Raw genomic sequence first — 11,599 nt, forward strand, 5'->3', positions numbered from 1 at the left:
TATTAAATATGACACCAAGTTAAGAACCATCTGCTCTTTGCAGTACTGAATAATTACAAAGCTGAGAGAAAATAGCATCTGGTTTTTGGTTCAGTATGGAAAACTGTGCTTCTATAGCAGCATCCTGGATGTAGTGTACTCATTCTTTTGGTCACCTTTTATTGTTTTTGCAGAGGCGTTAAGACTTTCTGTCTGTCCTACTATCTGTACATCTAATGTGAAATAAGTAAATACAATACACAGGGAAGTGGAAAGTTCACGCTTTCTCATGCACACAGGCAATTTCTGAGCAAATCAAACCTCAGCTCTTGACAAGGATCTGGAAACAATACCAGTTGTGGATACCCACACGAGGCAGACAGAGAAGCATCTGCTAAGGACAAAGTCAGTGATACAATTAAGGTGTCCTTTTTTTTCCACCTCACAGACTCATGTCTACTTGGCACAAGCTGTTGGATGCTGTCATCCTTAGAATACTCTGTGCCATGCAAAGTGGGCTGCTGGGTGATTCCTGAGCCTGTGAGATAGCCTGGAATGGCTTCAGGGAGAGCAGTTGTGCTTTATTGTGTCACTATATAACTTGGCCACACAATTCAGCACAGTAAAATATTTATGGAAATTCAGGCGAAGGCATATGTGTGCTGCAGGCTGTAGCTAGCAAGAGGAGTGCACCCACAACATTGCAGGTAAGAGGAGCAGATGGTCTTTTCCTGTGTATTCACTCAGCCTCTGGTAGGCAAAGCAGCCCTACAACAGGAGGCAAAAAAACTGATGGTGACTTCAATTTGGGAGTGTCCCTCAAAGTGTCCCTCGGGATCACTTCAGGATTGTCCTGTAAGTGGTTGCATGTTTCTTAGTGCCTTTTAATGGTCTTTCAGCTGTGGTCCTTAGTTGTGTTAGTTTCTGAGCTCACTCTTGTGGCATCCTCCTTTGGGCTTCGTCTTCTCCTTCCTTGAACACTGTTAAGCATAAATTTGCTACTTTTCTGGCCTTTATTTGTTTGAGCATCATGCTAGACTGCAACTTCTAAGAAGTTGAAATGCTGTTAACATGAAAAAGTAAAGCTGCATACAACATGGAGGAAGGGGAAGGGAGACTCCTCTGCTTCCTCCTGTGCATATTTGCAGAAATGCTGAGGGTAAATTTTGAACGTAAAGCATCTTTGTGAAGAGAAAGTCAAGTGATCTGTTTTCTAAATCTTGGAAATTTGCATTACATTGTCTTGCCAAGGAAGGAGGGGGAAAATACCCAAGAGACCAAGGAGGTTTTTGCAATAACATGGCACAAATGGAGAAGGAGTTTACAACTATGGAAGAGAAGAATTTGTTAAATTAGATCTGTTATCCATGGAGTAAGAAGATCTGGATGACTTTCAGACATTACATGGATTCAGTTTCCTCAGCTGGAGGAGGGCACCCAAATTACAAGCTGTAATGTTAACAATACAAAAGCAGACACCTTAACTGACGTTCTGTTCCATTAAAATATAACCCATCAATCCTTAACTCAAAATAATTGTTGGTACCCCACTTTTCTTGTTCCATATATTTGCATCATTTGTGGTTTCTTTTCTTACTGTAATTACTTTATTTCTTTTCTTGCACAAGCAAACCCTGCATTAAAACTTGAGTAAGTTCTTTTCCAGCATTTTTTGCTTCCTCCTTTAGGAAGGAAGCAATTACCATACACAAAGGCATTTTGCTGGGGCTTAATGGCATTGCTTTCTAGGTCTGCCTGTCCTCCCAGCCACACTCTGCCTCCCTGGAATACAGGCATGCAGTAGTCCTCCTCCCTGATTTTCCTGGGAAACATGAGCAGCTGGTGCCATGGGAAGCTCCAAGAGGTAAACTTAGAAACAGCCTGAAATTCCTTTAGCTTTCTGCTGAGGAAATATATACTCCACAGGAGACATCTCACACCTTCCAGGAACTGAGAACCCAATAAATAAAAGCTAGAGAGCTTCCATTAAGGACATTATGTGTATTCTCCCCAAATGCCTTTTCTCACCTCCTGCCTCAACCTGGGATGTGAATGCACATGTCACCCAGAAAGTATAACTCTTACTGTTGTAGCATTTATGTGTTTTCCGTCCAAATTGAAAGAAAAGCTAAATTTCTGGAAGATTTGTCATTATTTTTAACTGAGTGAGTTTGCTTTTACTGTATTGTGTTATGATAGCTCATATGCAGGTAACTACAGTTGCTGTTTTTAACCTGCAGTGTAAGACCCAAATCAGGACAATATTTGCCATGCCTCCAAAGACAGGACAAAAGGCAGAGTTTAAATGAACCCATGAAAAAAGAAATTTTTTTTGCTTTCCTTCTTTGCTGGTTGGATTCCAAAATTTAGGTTTGTAGCTACCTGTAAATGGTGATATAATGTAATAGAAATGTGGCTGGAGCTGAAAGGAGATGAAGGACAGTTCTAGACTGGCTCTGTTCTATTGGCCAAAAAAAATTTTTTTAGGGAAGGGAGAGCATTTTTCCCTGTTTTTTTTGCAGAGTTGCTTTTATTTGCTTTGTTTTGGTAGGAGTCTGAGACTTCTGCTCAGGTTAAACTTGAGAAAGGAAAGGCAAGAATTGTCTTCCAGTGCAAGAAATAGGGAACATGCTGAACATATCACCCAGCCTCATAAGTGCTTTGAAATCTGAAAAGCAAGCAAGCAAACGCAGCAACCACTTAACACCTCCACCCTGATAGGTTTCATAAGGTGGGAGCTGCCCAATCTGTTTTATGCAGGTTTTTTCCTAGGGAGGAACTCATGACAGCCACAGCTAATGATGAAGTCTTCTAATTTTAAATTTTTTGTTGCATAATCCAATCTCTCTTGCTGGCGGCGTTCAGCAGAATACCCTTGGCTCTGTGTCCAGGCCCTCTGCAGCACCAGCAGACTGAGTGAGAACACAGGATTCTCTTAATTACTTTTAATTAAAATGAGTGCGTGCACACACACACACACACAGAAAGACTCTGTTTTTCTAGTGGCTTGGCTTCCTTTTCCTCATTGAAGGGAAGAAGTTAAACTTTCCCATTAAATGTTTATATAAAAATGAAATAATTCTGAGGTTAACCAGAAATGCAACTTAATCTTGTATAGAAACATGCATGTGATTTTTTTGGGGGGGTTGGTTTTTTTGGGTTTTTTTTTTTTTCAGTTGCACAAATATAGCTGAAACTTGAAGTTGGCAGAGAGTGCTGTTTAAAAATATTTAGTCCCAGCATGTAAAAACTCGTTCTGTTACGGAATTCCTTTGTGAGAGGTGTAGCTATGCCATGTCTCTGCCAAAGTGATGGGAGCCATATCGGTGGAGCGCCTCTTGGAAAATAGCTGCCTTTTGGGCTTGTAGTTACAAAATTGAAATCAGAATTTACATGTTTTATACATTGCTTGGAAGGATACCACATCTAGTAACATTTTTAAGAGAGTGGAAGGAAGAAAAAAGAAAGCTTGCAGATGGAGCCGAGGCTTCGCTCTGTTAGAACATGTCGGGATGAGCAGAGGTATGTGTGATGACACTTAGCATGTACCACTGAGAGCTCTGCTTTATTCCCCTTAGCTGTCATCATGTGCTGGAGTTATGATACATACACCTAATTTTGGCTACATACCTCATCTTTCCCTTCCCTGGGCGTGTGTGAGCTTTATAGAATAGCAGGAGCTACTGATACATGTGATGCTGTCTGCTGCCCAGGCACAGCCCCTGCTCAGTTTCTGGTACTGGAAGAACAATTAAAGGCAGCATTTTGGTGTCTCTCTACCTCATTAATTGTTGCCATGATTGTCCCACAAGTGCAGCTGGCCAGTTGTTTGGCTCAGCTCTTGGCTCTCACCTTCAGCTGATTCTGGCTGAGATCAGGAGAGGGCAGGAGGACTTGGTCTTTGCTGTGGCCACCATGGAAAGGGTGAGTGGGAACCCCCATCCTGGTCAAATCAAATGTATTCAGGGAGCTTTGTGTCCTAGTGCAGCACCTCAGGTAAGCTGTGGATACCCACACACGTGGTCACCTGTACATCAAGCCACAAAATTACACAAATAAGCAAATGGTACATTAAGTTGTGTAGATTTGGGGCAGACTGCTCTGAACTTGCAGACATCATTACTGGTTTTATTCAATTACATACACTTAACCTCTCATTAAAGGAATAGCAGAGATCATCTGCTCTCAGAAACACAGGATACACATAATCCTGGGTTTATGGTTTGGGATGGAAGGGACCTTAAAGATAATCTCACTCCACACCCCTGCCATTGCTAGGGACACCTTCCACTAGACTGGGTTGCTCAAAAAGTAATACCTGTCCTTTCCATTTAAGAATTGCAAAGATGCAGCCTCATCAGTACAGACCTGTTTTAAAGTAGGCAGCCCAATGTCTGCTCATAATCAATGTCTCTTTAATAAACAAGGGAGAAAGAAGTCTGTATTTTTATGAAAAATAATATCTAATTGTAGACTATCATTGCTGAGGGTGGGAACTCATCCACTCCAAGGCAGTGTTCCTAAATACAGAGCCATAGAGATGTAAGTGCTTTAACTTGAGGAAAGCTAATAACAGTTTACAACATAGCTGCTTAGAGATCAAAGCCTCTTGTCTCACTGAGGCATTTGTGCAGCCTGTGAGGGCCTTGCACACTTCAGCTGGGAAAATTTTAGGGAGCAACAGTCATAGCCTAAGCAAATCCACTCCATAGATCCCATGGTTCAGTACATGAATCTGAGGAGTGAATGGATACTGTCTGAAAAGCATGATGCTAATACATCATTTTCTGGTTAGAACAGATTATTCTCCCTTTGCAAAATGCCCACATGTATAATTTTGTGGATGCCCCATCTGTGGAAGTGTTCAAAGTCAAGTTCTGAGCAACCTGGTTTAGTGGAAGGTTCCCTGCCCATGGCAGAGGGGTTAGAACTAGGTAATCTTTAAGGTCCCTTCCAACCCAAACCATTATTTGATTCTGTGATCCATCCCATTTAAATCTACACAGATCATAGAACTGAGCAGAATGAAGAGATGCACATACAGGGTGATTCTTCAAACATTGGTCAGAATTTATCACAAGGTGTTCAATAGTTCCATAGTATTGGAAACTTTTTCCTCTCTACAGAACAAGATTTTCAGCAATCTGTAACAATTTCTCTGTGCAGACAAGAGGAAAAAGCTGTTTTTTTGTTTTTCCTTGGTTTATACATAAAACAGGGGAAGGTGAAACACAAGAGAAATACTACATTTAAGCCTTTTTGAAACACATCAAAAACTTTGCCTCTCAGCAGCTAAGACCCTCTCAGTTTAGCCATTTTAAAGAAAAAATATATTTGTGACATCTTAAAATGGCATTCTCATCTAGGGCAGGTCTCCCCAGCAGCTCCTGGAGCATAACACATCCCACTTGCTGTGCTCCCCACTCCTCCCATGCTGACTTGTCGAATCCCCCCTGAGCCCATCTCAATACCTCAGCAGCAAGCTAAGGCTCTTTTTATTTTATTTCTGGATTAGTTTTCTGATGGTGTGGTGCATTGAATCGGTGAATGAAAGGGCCAGCTTAGCACCGGAGCCAGCACAAGAGCCGGGCGGGAGGAGAGGGGGGGAAAAGCGGCGTCCCGCACTGGGCAGGAGTGACCTGCTGGGGGTGGCACAAACCTCGAGGTGTTTTCACATCTCTGCCCGGCACTGCTTCGAGCCCCCCACAAATCCCTTGGGGGAAGCTGTGCGCTGCTAAAGCCGCGTTGAATTATGTGGATTTTAAGAGGGCAGTCAGCAACCTCTCATCTACTCTCTGCTTGCGGAGCAGCTTCTCGCTTTGGAAAGGCATCCATGCCCACCTTTTCCCTTAGTCTCAGGTGGGTCCTGGGAGCTTTCCAGCTATCCTTTGCTCTCACAGGGCAGCTCCTGGCACAGGGGTAGGGCAGGAATTCGCCAGAGTGAGACACAGATGTCGAGACCCGGGGGTTATTCATGTCTTTTTCAAATGCTGTGTGTGAAGCTTTTATCCCTCTCTGGCTGAGCGGGAAAGGCGAGTCCCCAGGCCTGGTGCCGGCTCCCTTTGAGGTGCCCGGCGGGCGCTCAGCCTCGCAGGTACTGCTCCGCCAGGAAGCGCCCCAATTTGCGCTATTCACAGCCCGCAGGGCACTATTCTTGTTTCCAGGCTCCTAATCCCTCTCTCACGCACAATCCCTTACAGCTTTAACTGGCGGGGTGGAGGAGCGAGTTAAAAAGGAAGGAAAAAGGAAAATGAAACACAATGTAGGGCCAGGCAGTGGCTGCCAGTTACGGCGCACACAATCGACACCAGCTGCAGCCCAATTAAACCCGACATTCACAGGTGTTCCCTGCACACTCGGCCCTAACAAAACCACTTTCTTGAAAATACCTAAGGCTTTAACACAGAAGAGCTCTTTTTTTTTTTTTTTTTTTTTTTTTTTTTTTTTTTTAAGGTTCTTTAAAGCTATTTAGAGCACTTTAAATACAAAGAAGCTGAAAAGAACTTCGAGTCCGCTGGAAAGAGTTGGTGCTTAATGCCAGAATGGGGGAGAATTGGCCCAGCTGAAGCAGCCAGTGTAACCATTGGTTTCGGGGCAAAGATGGGCTGGGCTCAGTGCTGGCTATGCAGGGAACAGTAACTGGCACCGGGCATTTTATTGTTGCTGGAAGTGGAACGGGGTAGGAGGGAACGACTAGGTGTAAATCCTTTTCTGCTGGGGGCCTCCTCACTCTGAGCTGGTATGTGGCTTTGTGTGTTTCTTACTGATCTCTGTGTGTGTGGATCAGACAGCGAATTTTAATTCTCCTTTCCTCCCAGGAAAGCTTGATTCTGGTGCCTTTTCACTTTGAAGCAGAATTCTAAATTAATTGTTTATTTTTTGATCTGAAAGATCATTCCTGAGATGACAGATCAGTCCTTCAAAAAAGCAGTGCACTGTTTTTTACACATGAATTCAAAAGTATTCCCATGGTAAGTGATGACTGTAGACAGCAGATGAATTCATTGGTCGGTAAATTGCTCTGACTCCATTGAAAATGAGAATTCTGTTTGATAAACTTCCTTTGATAATGATAATAACTACGCTAGGGTATATTCTGGTATTCTTAGATTCAGCAGCTTTTTATCTCACCTGGCTGCCTCTTTACTGCTGCAGTAGCACCCATGTAGTTACAGCAGGTACAGCTTGATTACCTGGTGCCTGGTGTGTTGCTGTTTAATCACTGCTGTCTCTGACAATCACATAATGCCCTAGGCATTACTGCCCTAGAGTGGGTGCTGAAAGCCACTCTGGATTCTGATGCAGTCACAAAATATCTATTTTGTCCCTCCATGCAGTGAGATGTAATTTTGCCTTTGGAACAGGACTAGGATGTTATTCCTATTCCTCACAACACAAAGAGATCCAAAAGATTGTGCTTTTATAATTTTTTTATCATAAAAATGATGATACCTTGTAGTATTTTCATTTGAAACTCATTAAGAATTGCCTTGCAGGTAGGTAATGCTGGTTCTTAACATTCATTTATTGAGGTAGGCAGATGATCTTCATCCTACTAAATGCAATGGGGAAAAAATAATATCACCCAAGCTTCAAATTCACAAATAATTTTGCCTAAATTAGGTACTGTCACTTGGGAAAAGATGCTGGAGGCAGCGTGGATAATTTTCTGAGAAAAATCCTCTCAGCACAAATACAATGATAAGAAAGGAGCTGCAAGCAGCGCAAGGACGGAGCTATGGCCTGGTACAGCCCCCTCTGTGCCCTGCACAGCTTCAGGCACTCAGCAGTGAGAGCTCAGGGCAGAGCTGGCCAAGGCAGCGATGGCAGATGGGAGGAAGAATGGACAGGTTGGGCAGGAGCAAGCTCTGAGTCACTGAGGACTCTGCAGCTTGCAAAGACTTGACTGGGAGAGAAGGAGATAAAACTCTGTAAAATCATTGATGGTGCAGGAAAGGTGAACAGGGAAGAGCAGATGAATCACCGTTCTCATAACACGGGATAGGAGGACTTGCTGAAATTGCCAGGTTTAACACAAACAAAAGTGCTTTATTATATAAGGCATGATTGGACTGTGGCACTTGATACAGGGTCATCTTGTAGAGGCCAAAAGAAGAAGTGATTTAAGAAAGTCACAGGAGAAGTTCATTGGGAAGAGACCTGTTGCAGAGTTTTAAAGCTGATGGTGTGGATGCAGCTTCTGGGTTTAGAGTGCTGCTAAGCCTAGGAAAAATCCATGTCTTGCTGCTAAGGGTCTCCTTCCTCTGCTGTCAGTTACAGCCTCTGCTGTGGCCTTCCCTTTTTTCCTCAATCCACAGAAGTTACATTTAAAACTCGTTCTGTTGCTTCATCTGGTAAGAAATGTCCTAATGTGGCTGTGACAAGGAGTCTCCATGACAGGCCAGTGACCTTAGGCCAATAAGGTCTGAATTCACCAGATGAATTCACCCTCCTCTCACTGTGGCTACACCACTACTTGTGTTTGCTTTCCATGAGTGATTTAGCTTTATCAGCTAGTGAGAATGCTTGTGAGAACTTTTTTTTTTTTTAAGTTTGCATACTGAACAAAGCAAAATAAATCAAACTTGCCTAGTTGAATCTCTTACCTCAGAAACATGATCCCCTGGGTTAGCCAAGGAATGGAAACAACTCCATGTGACTCTGTGACCAGATACAAGGGCCTACATTTTCAACACTGTGCCGTAACGCCTGCTGTTTATTACTCAATAATATAGAAAATATTTAGTCCATGAAAATTCTGAGTGCCGCCAGGAAAAGGGAGTACAATAATTTATGCCTTAAATTTATGCCTTTCCTTGTCCCTTAAAAACAGCTGAAATGCTTTTAAGAAACCAAAAATAATGAGCTTTCTGGTGCTTCCTCGTGTCTAGTGATTTTCAGTTATCACAGAACTTATGGTTCAGTGTTTAAGAATAAAATTAAAACAAACAAAAAAAATCCTTTGGAGGGGAGTTGTCATCATTGTTACTGATAGTGTTGGCAGAGCATAGAGAACAGGTGAAAGCTTCATCAGAGCTATCAGCCTATGGGTGAATTCCTCCTGAGTGTATTGGTGTACAAATGAAACAGGAAGAAATAGGATTGGCAATGGTGTTCCTTTGGTTTTGGATGTGACAGCTTGACAGTGTCTCCTTCAGCTTCTCCTTCACTAAACCAGCTGCTGACAAGAGAACTCCTTGTCAGTGACACCCTGCTTCAGCATTTCATGCTGTGGTTAGGTGATGGTCTCTGTGGAAGAGCAGGGCAGTCAAAACCTGCTGGACTGCATTTGGGGATTTTTGAATAATGCCTGTGAAAACTTCCAGAGAGTCTCTTCATTTTGTGGCTTTACTGCAGGATTTTTCAAGGGGACATGAACGCCTGTTTCAAAGGCCAACATGGGTTCTAAGTCCAAAATACTTGGGATCTGTTTTTCCATCACCAGTCTTCTCCCTTGTGATAGAATTCTGGGGTCAGTGGTAGGCGGGGAGTGCAAGGGGTGTTTGATCTGGTGCAGGTTTTTTTCTTTAAGTAGCTTAATATTCCTGTTAGAGATGGGGACACAGTCACAATGTCTGCTTAGAGAAAAACTTGCACAGAAAGACCGGGGCCTCTCTGTTAACTTTCTGGGTGATGTATTACTGATCTCCACAAGAAGCTGGTGCACTAAATCTCAGCTGCGCTTCCACGTTCAGCTGTCTCTAAAGTCCTGAAAAGCATTAAAATGCGTAACAGCAGTGTTTAGCTTTGGTGCTCATTAGAGCAGCACAGAACTAATGGTAATATTGTTGTAACTTGACAAAGCCATCTAAATCCATGCATGTTTTCTTGTGAAAGCTTCCTAAACATGCTGCTAAATCCCCTAAAAAGCTACTAAACGGCTTTGGCAACCATTAGCAGAGCATAAGCGAGGGAACTCCTTTCAGTAAGTGAACAAACAGAGAAAATATGCTGAATAGCCGGACAAATGTGTTTCAGTTGGCTCTTTCATTTACAGATATAAGGGAGCAGTCAATATCAATCACTGTTTTCCCTGTTGCACTGGAAATCACAATATCTCTTTTCATTCCACAAGCTCCTTTCACCACAGTAATGTGTCTTTAGAGTGACACTGGCATCAGTCTGTTTCCGCTGTCTGAAGTCCAGAGAGCTTAAAAACACATTGCAGGGTATGAGACCTTAACCTTCCTCCCCTTCCACACACCCCTCTCCTCCGAGCCTCCTTTTGGAATTAATTGTTTTTATTTCTTTCCCAGTGCAAGGCTGGGAAAGAAAAATGCCTGCAGAGCCTGGGAATATCTGCTCTTGCACTTTGGGGATGGAAAAATGTATTGCCAGTGGTTGGGATTTGAATTTATCAGGTGTTGTGGGGAGTTTAACACAAGGTAATATGATTAGCGAGTTAATTTGCAGCATGCTGTAATGTGAAATGTAATGTAACTGTGGTTTGAAGTTCGAGCTACATCCTGTTTTTTGGATGTCCTAATCGCCCACAACCTCATTTATTTAAAAAAAAATTTAAAGTTGGGAAAACTCTACTTGTGATCATTTGGCATTTGGAACAATTTGATGTTCTTGGGTTCTCTTTCTTCAAGTAATGTAAATAATAATGATTATTATGACAACAACAACAACAACAATAATAATGATAATAATAATGATAATAATAATAATAATTTGTTGTTGTTGTTTCTTTGCAGATAACAGCAGTGTGCAGGGAAGCAGCCCTCCTGGCTCTTCAGGAAGACATCCATGCCAAATCTGTCATGGGCCGACACTTCCGGAGCGCGCTGACGGTCGTGAGCCCGAGGATTCCCGACTCGTTAATCCAGTTTTATGCAGATTACCAGCAGCAAAGTGGACTGCACACGCTCTGAAAGGCAAATTAATACATACCCCATTCACTGTGTGAATGGCAGATTTCCTTTGTGAAGTTGTCAGAAGCCAAAGAGTTTTGTACTGTGAGCGAGTGAAGTGTCTGGAGTTAACTGAATGCAGAATTGCTGTAATAAAAGTTCCTGTGGAAGTTTTGAGTGTCATGGACATTGTCCTAAACTTTAGATTTTACCATTTCAGTGGTATAACCTGGCTTTTAGCAATAGTCATATTTCTGGTTTAAGTCAGTTTATCCATGTAGCAAAAAAACCCCAGAAGATCAAATTCTGAATTTTGGTGGATTTTTGCCCAGCCCTAAAGAGAGAAGCAATAAATGCTCTTATTGCTTTGATTTGTTCCTGCCTCAATCACAGTTTGATCCCAGAGACCATCCCAGTGAGTGGCCTCATTACAAAAAATGCATAAAATTATTGTGAATTTTTTGATTTATGATCTCCAGCAAAGCTGCCAAACAGGCTTTCTGAGATAAAGCTGAGGCATCCTGATTGATTACAGCCAAACATTTATCTTTGGTCTTCACCAGCTCCTTTTTAGACATGCTGGCAGGTGGGCACCTTGAAAAACTGTCCAGCCCTTCACTGACCTAAACTCACTGCCAGGTGTCAGCAAAAGATTCTTGTTGTTCATGTTTGTTTCCATAAAAATAAATAGGAATGTTGATAGAGCAGATTATTTAAAGCTGGCTGCTTAAAATCCATAATGAGCCCTAATTAATGGATGAGAA

The 11,599-nt window shown here is 42.5% G+C and overlaps 1 protein-coding gene across 2 annotated transcripts in view; it reads left to right on the forward strand.

Annotated features, from left to right (window-relative positions):
• Positions 1 to 11,005, forward strand: part of AFG2A (AFG2 AAA ATPase homolog A) — a 161,443-nt gene extending 150,438 nt beyond the window's left edge. Inside the window, exon 14 of one of the 2 annotated variants that reach the window (XR_010360656.1) lies at positions 10,680 to 10,818. Coding sequence is in view for 1 of the 2 variants with exons in the window: in XM_064416416.1 (XP_064272486.1) it covers positions 10,680 to 10,856 (177 nt within the window). In the remaining variant the exon portion in view is untranslated. Of the gene's footprint in view, positions 1 to 10,679 lie in introns of both variants that reach the window. The other variant, XM_064416416.1, reaches the window with a different exon arrangement.
• The last annotated feature ends 594 nt before the right edge of the window (positions 11,006 to 11,599 follow it).

The sequence above is a fragment of the Passer domesticus genome, chromosome 4, assembly GCF_036417665.1.
Source record: "Passer domesticus isolate bPasDom1 chromosome 4, bPasDom1.hap1, whole genome shotgun sequence".
NCBI classification, from domain to species: Eukaryota; Metazoa; Chordata; class Aves; order Passeriformes; family Passeridae; genus Passer; species Passer domesticus.